General features: G+C 41.8%; 1 protein-coding gene across 5 annotated transcripts in view; it reads right to left on the bottom strand.

The window, feature by feature from the left end:
* Positions 1-182: 182 nt before the first annotated feature.
* The window catches only part of pdlim5a (PDZ and LIM domain 5a), a 66510-nt gene continuing 45441 nt past the window's right edge, over positions 183-21251 (bottom strand). For all 5 annotated transcript variants that reach the window (XM_082171117.1, XM_082171116.1, XM_082171118.1 and 2 more), the window contains 6 exons: positions 8833-8927; positions 7481-7655; positions 4924-5104; positions 4159-4279; positions 1985-2100; positions 183-1903 (listed from right to left, as the gene is read on the bottom strand). In XM_082171117.1, coding sequence (XP_082027243.1) covers positions 1814-1903; positions 1985-2100; positions 4159-4279; positions 4924-5104; positions 7481-7655; positions 8833-8927 — 778 coding nt within the window. In that variant the 3' untranslated portion in view covers positions 183-1813. The remainder of the gene's footprint in view (positions 1904-1984; positions 2101-4158; positions 4280-4923; positions 5105-7480; positions 7656-8832; positions 8928-21251) is intronic.

The following is a 21251-nucleotide window of genomic DNA, read 5'->3' as shown; positions in this document are numbered from 1 at the left end:
GCTACTAGTGACTCGAAACTGAAAAGACGGCGTTTTATGGTGAGATCCCCCTATGGGCGGGTGGAAGACATGCAGAATGAGCTCCTCCTACTGGCTGGAGTCTCTCGCCTCTGGACAATAAAGCCTCTGATGAGCTAAATGACGATTTTTGCCTCATCTGAGGTTTTTTTCCAGACACACAATACAGAAATCTCTCGTCTCAGGGAGACATGAGGGAGGGAAGCACGGCCATTCCAAAATACTACCGGGTTTCTACTGATACAAAGCTTAATGCTAATCGGTGAAGTATCCCTTTAAATGCTTGAAATAAGGTCTGTGGTGAACACAAGCTCAAGATATTTTTAGCTTTCTTATTTTTCGATTTTTTAAAGCTTTCATGTGTCTTGAAAAAGGCGGTTGCTAACAAGTGCTAAATGGGACTACAGGTGGGGACATTAGGGATAGTTCACCAAAAAATCATTACTCACACTCATGTCATTTGAAACCCGTAAGATTTTCGTTCATCTTCAGCACACAAATGAATATCTTTTTGATGAAATCTGAGAGATTTCTGTCCCTCCATTGACAGCTACGCAACTACCACTTTGACGCTTCAAAAAGTTCATAAAGAGATCGTAATTCGATCGCTTTATATGATGAACAGATTGAATTTAGGCTTTTAAACATCATCAGCCGAACATGTAAACTCATGGTGAATGTGAACATCTTTGTTGATCCTGGAACAACATTCCAATCAACCAATCAGGACAAGTTTAGGGTTTGTCAAGTTTAGGCTTACAACCAGGGTTAGGTGCTTCTACAGCAGTGTTATTCACTATCATTTCCCTCTGATTTTAGGGAAAAGTTATTGGTAGGGTTAGGTTTAGGGCTAGGGATAGGGTTAGCACTAAATTTTCAGACAGGAATGTTGTTCCAAGAACATGTTTTACTTGGCAAAATCATGGTGACCGTAAACTCATCTACACACTAGTCGCTTTCATTCCCTCACTGTGTTTAAAATCATGCTCTTGCAAACTATTCTCACTCGAACTTTCCAACTTGTAGATTTCAAATAAAGATTGAAAGAGTTGTTGGAAACTTATGGTGGTGACGTTTAAGTAATTCGCCCTTGGTGTATTCATAAAATTCATAAAATGTGTTCATTTTGGTCACAGAGCTTATTTTCTGCAATAATCCAAAAGCTGATAAAACAATACAGGCTTTTTGATGAAGGAGGGGACCAAAGTGATGCGAACTTCTGCGTTGGCCTACAGCCTATAGAAAAATACATCATCACAGCAGCACAACATTAGATAAATTAATGTGCATTTACTCTCAAGTATGGTCTCATTAAAAAAAAATTGGTCCTTACACTAAAAAAAAAAAAAAAAAAGTTTCAACAAAAAAAAAGAAGTCCTCATGCTTCCTTCATATTTTAAGCTTAGTCAATCAACTCAAATATCCAAGTTGTCATTTAGTGCAACTTCACAATTCAAGTTGACTAAACACAATTTTAAAGCAGCACGAACACTTACTTTTTTAAGTTGAAACAACCTTTTTAATTTACAGTGTATTTTACTTATTAATGCACACTTTTCTGTGAAGTGAGAAGATTAAAAGAGAGAGTAAAGAAAAAGAAAAGATAAAGAAGAAAAAACTTCCTCTGATACTTTGATCTGATAAAATAAGAGTTTCAAACACTAGCTTCAAACAGATCATTCTTCATTTCACACCTCATCAGAACTGCTTTTACTTTGAGTATGTGTCATTTATATTGTTGTAAATATGTTTTCTTTACATTTTTTGCTTATGCTTCAACAGTTATGTAGTGTTTTTATATTTTGAGAGTCTGAGCGTGTTTCTTGCAAAGCGGTTTGTTCTTTTTGGAGAAGAAGCTCTGGCCCTCCAGACTGACGCTGCAAACCTGAAGAGAACAACAGACACTCGTCACACAACACTCAATGAATACCCTAACACTCACAGACAAACCTGAACACACACGTACTGAGCACACGAAGCAGGTGTCGTGCCAGGTGCCGCCCAGGGCCTCTAGAAACTTGTCTCCTGCTTCTATTGGGAAATCACAGCCACGGCAACCCGTCCCAAACAGACTGTAGTAATCTGAAGACACAATTACAAAACAGTATCAACGACTTTATCTAAAGTGCTCAGAGACACTTTAAATATCATCTTTGTCTCTGATGTTTCTTCTAAAATTCCTTAGGAGCAATTAAAATTGACATAAAAGAAACTGTTGTTGGCATAAAGTAAGAGAAATTAGCAAGGATGCATTTAAAGTGTCAGTAAATTTTTTTAGAGTGTTACAAAAGATTTATATTTCAAATAAATGCTGTTCTTTTGAGCTTTTCTGTTCATCAAGGAATCCTGAAAAACTGTATCACTGTTTCAACAAAAATATTAAGCGGCTCCACTGTTTTCAACATTGACGATTATAAGAAATGTTTCTTAGAGTATCAAATCATCATATTAGACTGATTTCTGAAGGGTTCATGTGACACTGAAGACTGGAGGAATGATGCTGAAAATTACAGCATGAATCTGACATGGAGCGGAGTGCCTAAAACCCAGGAGTAAATAACAGTTTTCTATTTGAATCTATTTTAAAATGTACTTTTAGGTTACAATAATATTTCGCATTATTACCATTTTTTTATCAAATAAATGCAGCCTTGGTGAGCATAAGAGACAAAAAGGGCCCTATCTTACACCCGGCGCAATGCAGCGCCAAGCGGACGCAAGCTAGTTTCAGCCCGACGCAGTTATCATTTTCATGCCACGTTGTTTAAATAGCAAATGCATTTGCGCCCATTCGTCCGCCCATGGGCTGCTGGTCTGAAAACGAGGTGTGTTCTGGCGCATTGTTGGCGCGTTGCTATTTTGAGGCATTTTGAGTCATTGACCAACTGAAACCTGGTCTAAAGTCAATATTTTTTTTATTTAAAGAGCGCATTAGTAATACGCACCTATAGGCGGGTCCACAACACGCATACACTCTGCTTATTAAACACACAGGGACACACAGCAACACACAAACATGCCAAATATTAAAATTAAAAGGATTACAATGTAAAAGATTATTATTGTGTACATAAAGATATGGTGGAATCCGGCTTGTCCCATAGATGTTCTGCTTGCGCGCTTTTACCTCGCGCACGCATGTCTGGAGACGCGTTCGGGCTTTCCACTATCAAATAGCGAATCTGCCATGGCACGAGCACAACTGGCATTTAAAGGGAATGGGAGATGAGACACTGATTGGTTTAACGCACGTAAATCCCAAAACACACCCATTACTCATTAAGAGAATAGGGACAACCCTTTTAGACCATGCACCGGTTGCACCGACCATTTTTCCCGACGTTAAACTAGCAAAAGTGGATTCGGACAGGACACGACCTAAGTGAACTTGCGCCTGCGCTTTAGACCACGCGCTTAGATCGTTAAAATACGGCCCTAAAACATCTTAGACTCCAAACTTTGATCGGTAAAGTAGCTCAGATCATTTGGTCTTGGCAGAAATGTTCCCTGAAATCTCTGCAGACTATGAGATCTTTGCAAATGTGAGGACAATTCAAGACCTTGTTATTCTTCTTCTGAAAGCACAAGTCATTACTGGAGTCTTTTTTAGGGGAAACATCTGAGAAGCTGGAGACTTCATAACTGTCTATGACAAATAATTGCAATATTAAAAACACATAATTGCGTAGGATCTTCTTATTTTGCTATTATTTTGTAGCTGAAATCTTCTACATTGTGAGGAGCTGCCAACATTCCCCATGAGGAAAAAGGTAAGAAATAAAATAAATAAAAACATACTAAATATTGTCTTAATGTAAATGTATATGTCATGTAAACATAACATTAACCACATAACATGTACTAAATGAAAGCTGTATATTACTGCCATATAGACATTACTTTGATATACTCATCTCTGGTGGATACACTCATCTCTTACTTCCTAAGATTGAAATAAGCAAATTTGAAACAAATGTTGCTGCTTTACATATGTACTGTAAAAAGTGCTATACAAATAAACTTGACTTGAACTGAATTTAAAGCAGAAAGGTTTGTATGGGAGTTAGGTGGTCTAAAATACCATTATCTCAGTATTAAAAAGTAATAGAAGTCTATAGAAAGCAATAGACAAACAAACACCTCTCTCGCAGTATGGCTCTCCATCCTCGAGGTGAAAAGTATCGTTTCTTATCGGTTGCTGGCAGGACGCACAGAGGAAGCAATACACATGCCAGGTCTGCTTGAGTGCATTGATCACTTCCTGTTAAAACACATCATCATCATCATCATAGTTACACAATACACATACAGTATACTACCATTCAAAAGTTTTGGGTCGGTACGATTATTTTATGTTATTGAAAAAAGTATCTTATGCTCACCAAGGCTGCATTTATTTGATTTAAAAATATAGAAAATATAAATATTGTGAAAAATTACTACCATTTAAAATAACGGTTTACATTTTAAAATGCAATTTATTCAATTATTTTCAGCATCATTACTCCATACATCTTCAGTGTCACATGATCTTTCAGAAATCATTCTAATATGCTAATTTGCTTCTCAACATTTCTTATTTTTATCAATGTTGAAAACAGTTGTGCTGCTTAATGATTCTTTGATGAATAGAAAGTCTGAAACAACAGCATTTATTTGAAATACAAATCTTTTGTCACTTCTGATAAATGTGAAATCAAGCAAACATCTTACTGACCCTAAACTTTTGAACGGTAGTGTACATGCGCATAAAATGAAGAAAAGAATGTTCAAACAGTCCTAAAAGACATATTAATGTCTCTCTGTGTGTGAATATATTTGTATAACCGAGCCAAAAGCTCAAGCGTTTGACAGGCAGTTGGAGATTGAGTATATTTCATGTTTATGAAACACACAGTCACGGACCCCCAGGATTTTGTGCTGGCAGCGTGAGCATGTCGGAGCGAAGAACTCTTCGTAGCAGTGTTGGCAGTAGACAGAGCCCTGTTCCTCCACAAACCCCAGCTCGCTCAGAGACACGCTGCAGTGAGCGCATGTGAACTCCTCCGGGTGCCAGGATTTACCCATCGCCATCAGGAACGGGCCCCTGAACCACACCATAAAACACACACTCACATCAAACAGCAATAAACATTGTGCTATTGTACATTGGGTGAATATTATGTTGTGACATATCCAAATTTTTGGTCCAATTTGCAATTATTCCAATTATTCTGGGAAAGGAAAGCCCACCTAGATGGTAAGAGACTAACAAGCCACCTACCACAGTCTGTTTGCTTATACAATATTTAAAGGCCCCTTGAAATCAAAATTTAAAGGCACACTATGCAAGATTTGTACCTTAATATATATATAACAGCTTCGAAATCATTTAGATGGTAAACGAACTCGTAGTAGGGCGAATCATCCCGATAGCAAAGCAGGAGGGGGGGACGCCGCTGGCAAAACCAGAAATGCAGGTTTGAGAGGTGGCGCCCCGACAAATCTCACGAGAATCACGACCTGCTTTACGGCACGACGTCACATACATCAACAACATATGAAGCAGCCTCTGTGGAGGACACTAGCACGCATTTCAGACGTGAATCATGGCAGAGTCGACGAAGAAAACCAAGAAAGCGTGACAAAAAAGAGTAACGTTAAATACAAGTACTCCACAGCGACTCTAGGGGTCGCTGTTTGACAAAAACGGAAACTGCATAGTGTGCCTTTAAGTTTTTTAGCTCTTAGGATGAATATGTTAGCCTTAATGTTATAATTATTTTTTTGCCCACTATAATATTTTTTAGCAGGTAAATTACACACCTCACCGATCACTAACGGCTTCAGCAAATATCTGAATATCAGAGGTAATTTAGTGTGCTAGTGAAACTGAGAATATGTGTGTGTGTGTGTATCTGTAACAGTCTGGTGTAATGCTTACTCTCATGTGGAATAAATATTCAGGGTTTAATTTGCTAAATGAAGGCTCTGTGAGAAGAGACTGATCCTAATTACTAATAACCACACACACACACACACACACACACACACACACACACACACACACACACACACACACACACACACACACACACACAGGTAACTAAGTCTACACTTTCCCATCTCTTTTCCCACCCTGAGTGTGATATCTGGTGTGTGTTACACAGGTGTGTGTTTCTTGTCAGATAAGGTGGTCGTCGTTCGCTCTGTGAAAGTAAGAGGTGAGTTTAGAGTGACTATTGTTATTATATATCGCTCTTAAGCTAATCATCTCATTTTCAAAGTGAAGGAGAGAGACAGCAAGAGGAAAGATGGAGAAACAGAAGCTCCAGTTCAAAACCTAGAGAGTCATTAGAGATTAGAGAGTCAGTCAGTCACAAAAACAATTGATCTATGAAGGAAATGAATGGGATTTCAACTTCTGAAACCCGAGTGTTGCTCCATTGATTTTAGAGTTACTTACAGTAGCTTGTTGCTGAGCTAACAACACAATACTTTATTAAGCCCACAAAATAGTGGAAGAAATAGTCCATTTATGTTTATATGATTTTTATCTATAGTTTGTTAATGAATTAATGATACTAATAAAATACTTTATAAGTTGATAATAATTATAGATTTTGTAAGAATTAGTCTATGTCTAAATAAAAATAAAAAATTAATATAATTAATTATATTAATATATTCTATTGAGAATAAATAGACAGATATTGGAAGAAAATGTCTGTTTATGTTTATATGAATTATTTTTATAAATACTCTGTAACTAAATGTATTTTATTAATATATTAATAATAATAATTAATATACAAATATTAGAAGAAATATTCCATTTAAGTTTATATAATTTTTTTTTACTAAATTCATTTGATTAATTTATTAATGATATTTATATTAATAATAAATGTTACATTATATTAATAAAAAAGGATAGAAATGCATCCATGATGCCTTATAATGCTGCCAACATATGGCATATATAACTATGTATAAGAACAGAATCAGAAGAGCTGCAGATTTGAGGGTGAGAAGGGTAAGATCATATGGAGGAAAGCTAATCAGTATGAACATGTGTTAAGTGACATTTTTATGGCGAAACTCTATTAATGACATTGTGATTCTATGAATATGACATCCTGTAATACTGTGCTAAAGGTGCAGAGAAAACCAAATGTCAATGTCAGTATGTGTTCAATTAAAACTGGAATGACGTTTCTGACTGAAAACAAACAATGAAGCAATAGTGCCAGTTGTTGTTAAACATGTTTTTTATATTGTATATTCATTCCAAAAGCTCGTGAGTTTCCTACCTAGACAGCACTGTAGGGAATCACAGGCATAATCCCAACACAAAGGCTGTTTCAAATGATCAACAGCATTGTGTAGCCTCATAAGAAACCTAATTGTGGACATATTCTGACTCCACATCTTACAAAGCAAAGCAAAAATGGACTATTTCATTGAATACTTGTTTGCATACCTGATAACCATGTCGCAGTGAGCACACATAGGAGTGCGTGTGCCAGCAGGGATGTGTTCTGCCATCTGGACCAATGAGGCTTCGTCTTTTGGGTGTGGGCGGGGCATGGGGCGGTCTAAGGCGGGGCCTAAAGGTGTACTGTTGCTCACGACACCAAAAGTGGGAGTAATGAGACCTGCCAAAAGACACAAACCCAAACACTTGTTAGAGCTTTAGCTTGTCTTAAGGTGCGTCGGCTACCTAAGGCCTGCAGCTTAAATATATCTGAAGTATTACAATTAAGTATTATTACTTAATCCTAACCTTCAAACAGAACAGATACGTCAATTTGTCTTCTAGTGGAATAATGGCAGTTAAAGTCATCGTGAAATCAAAACTGACAACAGTATTTATCATCAATGATTTATTCGTGATTTTTTTATTTCCTTTTACCCTGATTATTCTTAATCAAAATAACTTCCCCTCCCTATAGCAGCGGTATCTCATCTCTTCTCTTCTCTGATGATGTGTTTACTGGCATGAGAGCGGGGCAACCTGTCAATCACATGAGATCCACCAATAGCAAACCACAACCATCCAATCAATTCCCCATGACAATATATTTTGTTTGACAATATCAAACAAAAAAGCCATTTCACTTTGATATATATATATATATATATATATATAAAAATGCCACAATAGGGAAGAAAAGACTATCGCAATATGTTAAATTTACTAGCAATTTCAAAGTAAATCGTATGCCAAATCTTTTTCAGTGTAGTGCGTCCAAACATTAGAGTATATTAGTGACACGCGGATCACGGTTATATCTGCGGACACCGTGGATAATCCATGGGTCGGGGGGTCAAGTAATAAAAAACGAATTTTCGGATAAATTGTGGGTTGATGAGATAAATCATAAATGATAGAAATATTAACTGCATTCTCTAAAATGTGAACGTGTTTAAAACTTAATTTGGTTTCATTGAGTGTCATTAAGCTACGCAGTTGAGAGGTCAAGCGATGGAGGCAAAACAGATACGAGAGAAAATTCAAAAAGGACAATTAAAAACAAAACAAAAGGAAGGAAGGAAAAAAAGGTATCATGCGTTTTAGTGAAATAGTTTGCCAGGACGAATCGAGTGCTGGGTATGTGATATGTAACGGCTGGGAAGCGCTGGATGTACAGTATATGACAATAAACTAATAAATCATATCCAGCCTTTGCTCCAGCTGAAGGTATTTAATATTGCCAACACAGTGACATTCCAATCTCGCATATCTAGTTTATATACACAGTGCTTATTGGAAGACACTGTGGTCAGTATCTGGAAAGAGAGAGGTTGAACCTTTAGTCATGTGCTGATTACCTGCTGTGTTTCTGACAGGCGTTCCTGGGCCTTTGGTCATGGTCTTAACAGGACAGGTGACATGAGTGTTGGGCTGAGGATCATCCAGCTCCTCGCTGAGAGAGAGAGAGAGAGAGAGAGAGCGAGAGAGAGAGAGAGAGAGAGAGAGAGAGAGAGAGAGAGAGAGAGACATAATTATAAGAGCAAGACAAGAATGATAGAGAAAGTCAAATTCCAAACTACCTACTAACCGATTATGTACAGTACTTTATGAAACCAGTAGAAATGTGCCAGATTTTGTGTCAAAATGATTAGTGTAATTTTGATTTATTTTAAATTATGTATTAGTATATATGTTATAGTTTGGGGTTATTCAAGAGAAGTCTTCTGCTGCATTTTTAAAAAATCAAAAACAGAGTAAAAAACAGTAATATTGTGAAATATTATTACAATTTAAAATAAAAATTCCTATTGTAATATATTTTAAAATGTAATTTATATAGCATCATTCAGTGTCACGTGATCCTTCAGAAATCATTCTAATATGCTGATTTGCTGGTCAAGAAACATTTCTGATTATTATCAATGTTAAAAACAGTTATGCTGCTTCATATTTTTTGTAGAAAAAACAAAACATGATCGGGTATTTTTTTCCGGTATTATTTGATGAATAGAAATTTCAAAAGAACAGCATTAATTTAAAATCGAAATCTTTTGTAACATTATAAATGTCTTTGCTGTGACTTTTGATCAATTTAATGCACGCTTGCTGAAAAAAAGTATAAAAAAAGAAAAACCATACTGACCCCAAACTTTTGAACGGTAGTGAACTGTATGTAGATAAAAACTACTGAATTTCAGTATTTATTCTCCTGAAATCCTGTACCTAAGTAATACGAATCTATTTAAGGTTTGTTGAGAATAATAAGAATTACAAAAAAAAGTAAAACATCTAATTTAATTGTGAAGAAATTCATATGTTTTAGGATCTTAATCCTAACATTGGCTGTATTTAATTAGCAGATTAATGTTTTTGTTTCTGAGAAATGAGAACTGGACCTGTTTTTATGAAACTCAACATCCTGCATTTGCCAACATGTGCAGCATACTGTACAACTAGAGCACACTAATGTATCCCACAATGCAATGCATTCGTCAATGCATCCCACCATTTTCAGTGTGGAAATAAACCAGAGCAAAAAGTAATAACATCCACAATTATTTTTCTCATTCTTGACTCAATGTTTGATCAGACTATGAATGTACATATTGTATATTTTTATATAAAAAATATGAGATAAATATCATATATATATATATATATATGAAATGCACAAATGTAAAAAAAAAAAAGACGTTTAAATAAAGACGTTTAAATAAAACAACAGATTTAGGGTTGAATAATTAAGTCAGATTACTGTGTTTGTTTGTGGTTAATGTGATTCTCTACACCTGTGTGAACTTGACAACTTCATACATCAAACAAATATGCATTCAAATGCATTGAGACTTCAGAAAAATGATTAAGAAAAGTGAAGAGAAACGATCCTGCAGCATTTGAGACGGAGCATATATATGCAGTAAGCAATATGCTAGGACCAAACATCCAAAGCCACACGCAGCTCAAACACACACACACACTCACAGCAGATCCAGCTCATTTCTGTACACACAGACATTCGCTCATTAAATCCTCAGCAGGTCTGGCTGTGTCGTCCAGCAGCTTAAATTTAGTGAGGCACGAAGTGAATGTTGATGGACAGGGAGACAGAAGTTTGGCTCTCGTGCGGCCAACACAAACACACACATTCATACCCACACGTACTGTACCACCCTGATTCTCTCTCTGCCACACAACTGCGCTCTGTCAATCTCTCCGGCCGAGTTACAAGCCCCCGGAGACAGAGTGTTATGGCAACGGCGGCCATAGAAACCGAAAGGACCACCATTCAGTCCTGAATCTGGATCCTGATGAAATATTCCACACGCAGCTTCACAAACACACACACGGCCACACACACACACACGGCAGAAAAGACGTTCGTACAGTTTTAAATAATAAAACCGTTGAATAATTAAGTCAGATGACTTTGTGTTTGTTTGTGGTTAATGTGATTCTCTACACCTGTGTGAACTTGACAAGTTCATACATCCAATAAATGTGCATTCAAATGCATTGAGACTTCAGAAAAATGATTAAGAAAAGGGAAGAGAAACGATTCTGCAGAATCCTGAGACAAGACTCTTTATTTGATATTTAATTATATTATGCAGTGACATTCAGACTTTTTTTGGTGTCAAAATATGTTTGGGTCACTGTATTAGCTAAAAACATTAGGTATGGAGGTCAAGGAATGACACTTTGATATTTTAGGTGAACCAGTTAATAAAGATACTGGCAAATGCCTTCTATAAAATGCTAAACATAGTATTTAATAATTATACATTATATTTACATTTGTAATGAATTAATTAAAATAAATGAGTTATTTTATTGGTGTATTTAACGGCATTGATAAACATTCATTAAAATCAAGTCCTCATGAAATCAAAATTGACAATTCTTACTATTTATGTAATATTATTTATGATTTATTTTTTAATTAATTAAAATTCTTAATCTTTAATCAAAATAACTTCCCCTCCCTCTTGCAGCATCATCTCTTCTCTTCTCTGATGATGTGTTTACTGGCGTGAGGGCGGGGCAACCTGTCACTCACATGAGATCCACCAATAGCAAACCACAACCATACTATCAATTCCCCATGACAATGTCAAGTCCCGCCCTACATTTTTTCTCATTTAAGAAGCAGTTTTACTCAGATATACATCACAATAGGGATCCTAGCACATTGGTTATCAGCAGAAAAAAAAAAGTGTTAGAGGAAGAAGGAAAAGATAACTAATGGTGAGAGCAGGGTATAGTAGCAGAGGAGCACACAAACACACGGGAACGACAGAAAGCAGACACATGTCCCGTCTCCCTAGTTATAAGACCGATCATTACGGCTCTCAGCCAATCAGATTCATTACAGAGCAAATAATCCAATCAGACTGGAGCAGCACAGCAGGATAATCGAATGAGAGAGGAGCGATAACAAAACACACAGGAAGTTTTCCATTACACACATCCATGAGCAAAGAACGTACTCGGTTACCTTACGTAACCTCTGTTCTCTCTAGAGAGGGAACGAGTATTGCGTAAGTTTAGCTTACGCTACGGGTAAAGTCATCTTTTCTCGAGATATGAAGCAAAAAATTATCCTTAATTTTTATATCTTGTCAACGCAGTGCGGCAGCAAGCAGACCTAGAGCAGGCAATCTAGCGTGCTCATAGGCTGCTCTGCGGCAACTGCAGCAGCCTATCACTGAGCCCTTGGCGTGACGTCACGCCCAATGAGCGCGAGCAGCGCGCCTACGAGTCACGGCCCGAGGCGGGGCGTGGCAGAGGGTATAAATATGGGCTGAGAGGCTGCTTTCACTGGTTTTTGTCGCAGAAGCGAGTGAGCTCGTGGCGCGAGCACGGCGGGTTACGCAATACTCGTTCCCTCTCTAGAGAGAACAGAGGTTACGTAAGGTAACCGAGTACGTTCTCTTACGAGAGGTTCTCTCGTATTGCGTAAGTTTAGCTTACGCTACGGGAACTCCCTTGTCAACGCCGTGCGCGCCCGGCATCCACTGAATGAGTCCCAGGGAAGCCCGGGGAACACGAGAGTGTGAGCCAGGCGGCCAATGATATGGCTAGCGCAAGTACATAAGCACATAGTAGGGGGAACAGAACGGCGCGGCCGGTCTGACTAACCAACCCTTATATTGTACAGCTCAACCAGGAGGGCTAAATCAAACAGCAGTAGCCCGCGCACAGAAGTGGGCCGGCCTACGCGAGATTTAGACTGATAAAAGTTTAGCCTGCAGGGCGGGAACTTCTAGATTGTAAAATCTAACAAATGTAGACGGGGAGGCCCAGCCCGCCGCCGTACAAATGTCATGAATAGAAATTCCGCTAGTCCAAGCCCATGACGAGGCCATGCCTCTAGTAGAGTGGGCTCTGATGCCCAAAGGGCATTGCAGGTCTTTAGACGCATAAGCAGCTGCAATAGCGTCCACTATCCATCTGGACAGAGTGTGTTTCGAGGCGGCGAGACCCTTGGTGCGCCCACCAAACGAAACGAAAAGCTGCTCCGAGCGCCTCATGGCGGCGGAGCGCGTAATGTAATTTCTCAGCGCTCTGACAGGGCAAAGGAGATTACTGTCAACTTCGCTGCCGGTAGCCGGCAAAGCTGAGAGAGAAATGACCTGTGCTCTGAAGGGTGTGCCCAACACTTTGGGGACATAACCGTGTCTCGGTTTGAGAATGACTTTAGAGTCATTAGGTCCGAACTCGAGACATGCCGCGTTAACTGATAACGCATGCAGGTCACCCACACGTTTGACTGAAGAAAGGGCTATCAGAAAAACGGTTTTGAGCGTGAGGTATTTCATATCCACAGTTTCCATGGGTTCAAAGGGATGCGCTTTCATGGCCTCTAAGACCAGGGAAAAATCCCAAATAGGAACCGAGGGGGGTCGCGGGGGGTTCATCCTCCTAGCTCCTCTAAGGAAGCGGATAATGAACTCATTCCTCCCTAATGCGCGGCCCAGCGCCGAGTCGGAAAAAGCTGATATGGCCGCAACATATACTTTGAGCGTGGAGGGGGACCTGCCCATGTCCAACAGCTCTTGGAGGAAACAAAGCACACGCGACACCTCACATGTTTGTGGATCCAGCCCTTGGGCGGTGCACCATTTATTAAACACAGACCATTTAGATGTGTAGAGCCGTCTCGTAGAGGGAGCTCTAGACTGTGTGATCGTGTTCACAACCCCTATTGGCAAGTCAACGGGTATCCGTTGACTATCCATACATGCAGAGACAGCGCTCTGGATGAGGATGCCAGATCGAGCCGCGGGCTTGAGAGAGAAGGTCTCTTCTCACCGGTATCGGCCAGGGGGGTGTGTCCGCCAGCCGTATTAGATCTGGGAACCACGTTTGATTCTCCCAATACGGGGCTATGAGGAGCACCGTGTGGCGCGCTTCCCTGATTCTCCCGATGACTTGTGGCAGCAGAGAGACAGGGGGAAAAGCGTAAAGCGGGCCGCTGGGCCAGGTTTGGGCCAGCGCGTCCTCGCTCTTGGAAAAGAACCGTGGGCAGTGCGCGTTGTCTTTTGACGCAAAGAGGTCGACTTCCGCTCTGCCGAAACGGCGCCACAGTGACTGGACTGTTTGGGGATGCAAAGACCACTCCCCCAGGTGAACATTGTCCCTGGACAGTCTGTCTGGACCCTCGTTCAGGAGACCCGGCACATGCGCGGCTCTCAGCGAGCGCAGTGAGTGCTGAGCCCACACAAGGAGGCGTTCCGCCAGGGCGCAGAGTGTTTTGGATCTGACACCGCCCTGACGGTTCACATAGGCTACCACTGACATGTTGTCCGTGCGGACTAGTACATGGTGGCCCTGTAGGTATGGGAGGAAGTGTTTGAGCGCTTTCTCGACCGCCAGCATCTCTAGACAGTTTATATGAAGGTGACTCTCCTGGTCTGACCAAGGGCCATAGACCGGTCTGCCCTCTAATAGCGCTCCCCAACCTAGGTTGGACGCATCTGTCGAGACAACTTTCCGGTGCGAGACAACTCCCATCGTCACTCCCGTGCGATACCATTCGGCTGCTAGCCAGGGCTGCAGGGCTGAAACACAGCCATGATCCACTCTGACTCGTAAGCGGCCGGCCGTCCAGGCTCGGTGAGGCACTCGCGCTTTCAGCCAGCGTTGAAGCGGGCGCATGCGCAGTAAGCCCAGCTGGAGCACTGCTGCAGCTGAGGCCATATGCCCCAGGACTCGCTGGAATGTCCTCAGCGGAACCTGACTGCCCGTCTGGAAAGACGCGGCGAGATGTCGAATGCGGCGCGCGCGCTGCTCTGACAATCTGGCCGTCATAGCCACCGAGTCCAGTTCTATTCCGAGAAAGGAAGTCGACTGGCGGGGCAGTAATGAGCTCTTGGTCCAGTTGACCGAGAGACCCAAGCTTTCCAGATGGCTGAGAAGCGCTGTTCTGTGAGACAAAAGCTCTGCCTCTGACTGCGCGAGGACTAGCCAGTCGTCCAGATAATTCAGTATCCGCATTCCTTGTCTCCTCAGGGGAGAGAGAGCCGCGTCCATGCACTTCGTAAATGTACGGGGTGCTAAAGATAGACCGAACGGCAGGACGGTGTACTGATATACCCGACCGTCGAAGGCGAATCTCAAGAATGGCCTGTGACGGGGTATTATCTGAATCTGAAAATATGTGTCCTTTAGATCGAGAGAGATGAACCAGTCTCCCGGGCGAATTTGCGCGAGGATTTGTCTGGTTGTGATCATTTTGAACGGCCGTCTCATGAGAGCTTTCAAATGTCTCAGATCTAAAATAGGTCTCAGCGCTCCGTCCTTCTTGGGTACGAGGAAGTAACGGCTGTAAAGCCCGACTCGCTCAGAGAAGGATAAACCTGTTCTATAGCCCCTTTGCGCAGCAGCTTCGCTATTTCTGCTTGAAGCAGGTGCGCTGCTTCTAAAGTCACTTTTGTCTCCGTCTGCGCTAGAAAGCGCGGGGGGCGACGAGCGAATTGAAGCGAATAGCCGTGTTATATAGTATTCAGCACCCATTCTGACGCGCCCTGAATAGCTTCCCATGCTTTTGCACGCATAGCTAGGGGTCGAATGGTCTCTGGGTTCAGATCGCCGCGCTGAGCGGGATGGGGAACCTGTATCAGAGAGGATGGGGCGGCGACGCGCCGCCAGTGCTCGAACACGGGGGCTGGAAAACAGTGCTGACTGGCTGTACAGCATATGATGGCTCGATCGCTACGGATGGAGCGAGTTTTGCTGCTAAACACCCCTGGCGCGAGAGCGGCGTGGGGGTTGTCATGTCTGAAAGTGGGTGCGCGTGCTCGTGAGCGGGCGCAGAGTTTACACTTATAACACGGCCAGTGTTTGGGAGCTTTGTAACCCGAGGTAACTGAGTGGCAGAGCAAGCAGCGGGTAGTTGTGAGCACAGGGTTGTGGGCACATTTACTACACTTGGTACTCGAGCGTGTGTCCGCTTTATGAGAGTGCGCTCTGAGCGTGTTACCATGGGGATAGTGTTTGTGTGTAGTGGTGAGCACATTTTCTACACTTATGACACCTTCGGCCAGAGCCGGAATGTTTGTGAGCTTTGGAGGATCTGCAACCCGGGGTAACTGTGTAACAGAGCGGGCAGTGGGTAGGTGTGGGCACAGAATTGTGGGCACATTCTCTACGCTTAGCACTCGAGCGGCGCATGCCCGCTATGAGAGTGCGCTCTGTGAGCGTTACCGGGGAGACCGTGTTTGTGTGTAGCAGTGAGCACGTGGGAGTGGGCACATATTCTACACTTATAACACCATTGGCGTTATAGGAAACTGATTGAGCGAATGCTTTGATGGCTCATATGTTTAGACGCTCATAAATACTCAAGCACCATCCTGTGAGCGGGAGGGTGCGAGATGCGGGTTCACTTTCTGTATGTAAGAAAGCTGCCGCGAGCTCGGAGAAGCCAGCAGAAAAAATATATTTATCTGCCGCCAGAGTCGGATTCGAACTCGGGTCTCCGCGCGGAAGCCTAGTGTTCTGCCACTGAGCCACAGGGGCACACATAAGCTCTCAGTTAGCGCGAGCATATCACAGAGCGTCGTGTTTCGTTTCGGCGTTTGTTTGCAGGCGCGCGTGTATTAAACAGGCTCGTTTACTGCAGTATTAGTATTTCCAGCCGCCTGAACTTTAGAGGGGACTGAGAAATATGTCAGGAACGGAGTTTAGTCCGACCTGGGTGGGACTTCCTCTTTTCGCCGGTGCTCGTGACGTCCGCTCTGATATCCTTTGAGAACGGCGCGGTTGCGCGGCTCGGACAAAGGGAGAGAGAGCGGGAAGATGTCATCATGTGTTGTGACATCGTTAGTTTGCAGACGTGCGTGTATGAAAACAGGCTCGTTTACTGCAACATAGATATTTCTAGTCGCCTGTAGCTTAGGAGGGGACTGAGAAATGGAGGTGGCCGGTAGGTGACGCGCACGACCGAGACGCGGGGTAGCTTTCTTATAACGTAAAGGAAGCCAGCCCGTGACCGCCTACTTCTGACATCCCTTGTGAGCGGCGCGTTTGCGCGGCTCGAACAGAGGGGAAGAGCGCAGGAAGGGCGAGCGTCGTCATGTTTTGCGTAGCGTTAGTTTGCAGGCGTGCGTGCATAAAAACAGGCTCGTTACTGCAATATATGTATTTCCAGTCGCCTGAGCTTAGGAGGGGACTGAGAAATATGTCAGGAATGGAGGTTAGTCCGCTAACACTCTACTCTCCTTTAGCCAGTGACGGGGGGGTAGCTTTCTTGTAACGTAAAGGAAGCTATAGCCCGAGACCGTCCGTTTCTGACATCCCTTGTGAGCGGCGCCGTTTGCGCGGCTTGACAGAGGGGTCTGACGTCATCTGCTTCGTCCCCTGAGGCGACGGCAGTGCGGGCAATGGCCGGCCGCTGCGCGTCGGTGAAGGGCGGGGGAGAAGGAGAGAGCGAGGCTCGCGGGAGGGGCTCCGGCGAGCGCTCAGCTGTCATACCCGGCTCGCTGTACGCAGCCGCCCGGGTAGAAGGCCAGGCAGAGAGCGCAATCACAAGGCGGTCTCCGTCGCTGAGCGTGGCTCTGCACGAGCCACAGGATGAGCGAGGCATTTGAAACAACGCCTCGCGCTCTTTTAGATGCAAAGTGTGTCGCGGGGCGAGCACACAACACACACACATAGAGCAAATAAAGGATATATTCGCCGGATAGCGAAGCAGGCAGGGATAGCTGAAGGCGGCGAAGGCGGCCGGCTTCCTCAGGCAGAATCCTCGGCTTGCAAGGCGCTGGTTTCAACGGCGGCTTCCTCAGAGATCAGCGATGCCTAGAGCTTCGCTGAAGAGACAAAAATCAGTGAAAGCAGCCTCTCAGCCCATATTTATACCCTCTGCCACGCCCCGCCTCGGGCCGTGACTCGTAGGCGCGCTGCTCGCGCTCATTGGGCATGACGTCACGCCAAGGGCTCAGTGATAGGCTGCTGCAGTTGCCGCAGAGCAGCCTATGAGCACGCTAGATTGCCTGCTCTAGGTCTGCTTGCTGCCGCACTGCGTTGACAAGATATAAAAATTAAGGATAATTTTTTGCTTCATATCTCGAGAAAAGATGACTTTACCCGTAGCGTAAGCTAAACTTACGCAATACGAGAGAACCTCTCGTAAGAGAACGGGATGAAATCTGTCTTTCTGTAAACATGCACATAGTGATAATCTGAGGCCATTTATCACACACACACTACCGTTCAAAAGGTTGGGGTTGTTTCTTATGTCATATGCATAAGTCTCTTATGTTCACCAAGGCTGCATTCATTGGATCAAAAATACAGTAAACAGTGATATTGTGAAATATTATTACAAATTTACAATGGATTTTAAAAAGGATAGTTCCGGTCCTTGATTCTGATTGGTTGAGCCGCGTTCAAAGCCGTTGTAAATGACTCTACAAACATACACCTGTGACCTCATGACGTCAGTATTACTGATCCACTGCATCTGTGTGTTTAAATAAATATTCAAATAAATATTTTTATTAATTTAGAACAGCTAAGAGGGTTTTAGGCAATAAATAAATTCTTGCTTTAATTTATTTCTGTGATCAAAGCTGAATTTTCAACATCATTACTCCAGTCTTCAGTGTCACATTATCACTCAGAAATCAGTCTAATAATGATTTGCTGCTCAAGAAACATTTCTGATTATTATCAATGTTAAAAACAACAACTGTGCTGCCTAATATTAACTGCTTGATTGTGCCGCTTAATATTAACAATAACATGCAGTACTGTGCAAAAGTCTTAGGCATGTTAATATCCAAAAAATTATTTTAAGTCAGTTATTTATATCTTTTGCTGTAGTGTGTCAGTAGGAAATACCAGTTTACATTTCCAAATTTCTTTTTGCCATTAATTGTAATAATCCAGTGAGATTTGTGTATGCACAAGGAGTCTGACGACAGCCGGTATGATCTGATCTCACCATCATCGAGTCCGTCTGTGATTACATGAAGAAACAGAAAAAACGGAGACAAAATAAATCCAGAAGAACTGCGGGAACGTCTCCGAGATGCTTGAGGAAACCTTCCTGCAAAGCTTCCTGAAAAACTATGCGCAAGTGTACCTGGACAAAAGCTGTTATAAACGCAAAGGGTCGTTACACCATATATTGATTTGAATTAGTTAATAGAAGTTAAATCATAAATAAATTCAATTTGTGATTTTATTTTTGAAAGCATTCTCACTTTACAGCATTTTAACACGAGTGCCAGTACTTTCACAGTCCTGTAGCTTTGCAGGAAGGTTTCCTCAAGCATCTCGGAGACGTTCCTGCAGTTCTTCTGGACTTAGTTTGCCTCAATATGTATTAACATGCCAAAGACTTTTGCACAGTACCGTACATTAAAGCTGCAGTCCGTAGTTTTTCCTCTTTGTCGCCATCTCTGTTTGAAATCTGCAATTGCTATTCGCGGAATTATCAACTTTATGTGGGTTGTGCTTCGGCACGGCACAGCGCGGATGAATCCAACTTTTTGAGGAGAATGTGCGGCTGTCAGTCGCCGCACCGGTGGTGTTGATACTGTCATTCGCAATCAAAGATCCTACTTTTTGGAAGTATGACCAACATAAGAATTTTCACAGGAAAATGTCGTCTGAACAAGTAACATCCACTTTTGTTCTGACCAACTAAGTGGAAAAAAGCATTGCAGTAAATCGCGCTGATTAAATCTACGATCACTTATCATATCATGTCAAACCGTGCAAATTATACTTTGTTCTCAAATTGTTAATGTTAACAACATCAGCATTGCGTGACTACATTTAATGGCCTTCCGATATTTATCCTTGTTTTCGCATGGGCCGGTTGCAGTGTCTTTTTTTCTCCGAAGTCTTTCGCGTTTGTTCAGGTTAATCTCCAGTTGTCACTGGTGATTGTCGTTTGAACCTTTCTGGATCCGCCATCAAATTGATAAGTTTAATTATATCGAGTGCTGTGAGAAAAAGCTATAAATCTCCACCTCCAACATCCTCACACTCATAGCCTACTAGCCGAGACTCTTCTTTATGTGGACAGATGTGACGTAATGACGCAAAGACACGCTTGAATTTCCCGTGGAAATCCACCAGTACCACTGGAATTAAAAACATTATTACAAGCTTACCGTTTTGAATCGAGCTACGGCAAGCAGAGAGTGTTGAACACTGGCTGGTTATGCACTTGCTAAAAAAATTATTTTGGATAATTTTTAACCCCAAAAAGCTATGGACTGCAGCTTTAATAAATGGAGTTTACTTTCTGCATGGTTTTAATATGTAACTATAAAATGTTTTTTGCATCAAAACTTCTCTGAAATGTTTGATTATATGCAAATGAGGCATTATCTAATTCAATATGCTCTAATTTTCATACATTTCCAGAACAGATATAGCCAGGTTCAAACTTATTCTTTCAATTTGTTGACATATTAGGTTTTTACACAGGAGATTTTGGAGATCTCTTTTATCACTTCATAGTCCATAAATCAGAACAGAAACAGACAGAAAAAAATGTAATTATATAAATCATGTGAATGATATATGAACAGACCCTTCAGAATCTTCAGGATATAGAAAGGAGTAAAATAAGTGGACATTTCTGCCTCAGTGCAGGAGAGAAGACTTCCACAGAAGATATATGTACATGTTTTAATATTTAGACCACTTCTATAATTGATTTGCTGTCAGGATGTGAAGAAAGTTTCAACCAGTCTAACAAAAAGGGTTTATAAAAAATTGCCTCCCCTTTAATGAACAAGCATGCAAAGAGAGTGCTTTTGAACCTGTGTTCCCAGTGTCATGGGGTAATGTAGCATTACATAACACCATTAAAAGAGATGTTAAGACATCACATTGTATCATAATCTCACCAGTGAAGCCTGTGAAGATCCCACTGTCTGCAAACTCTCATATAATCTGCTGAGAAGAGCGAATCAGTGCTGTCCTCTAGTGGGAAAACATGATCACTGCTGAAACATATTCCTGTTACTGTGCACATTTAATCTTTCTCCGTCTCCTAAACCAAAGTCACGTGAATGGGGGGGAATACAATATCATATAATTTCTCATCAAATATGTTGCTTCACAACATTACAGACGTTAAATGCGTGAAGCTGTTTTGCCGAGAACTAACTTTATGACCCATTTGGACACTCAGAAGTCATAAGCATTACTGGATCTTTGTACTGTGTTCATTTGAAAGACCCACTTACGTTTTCAATTAATGCCATAACTTATGTAACTGATCAGTTAAATGTCATTAAAGGTATAGCGGAGG

This window comes from Leuciscus leuciscus (genome assembly GCF_965113295.1).
Source record: "Leuciscus leuciscus genome assembly, chromosome: 5".
In the NCBI taxonomy this organism is placed as follows: Eukaryota; Metazoa; Chordata; class Actinopteri; order Cypriniformes; family Leuciscidae; genus Leuciscus; species Leuciscus leuciscus.
Note: the sequence above shows the minus strand (reverse complement) of the source record. Positions and strands in the feature narration are given on the sequence as shown.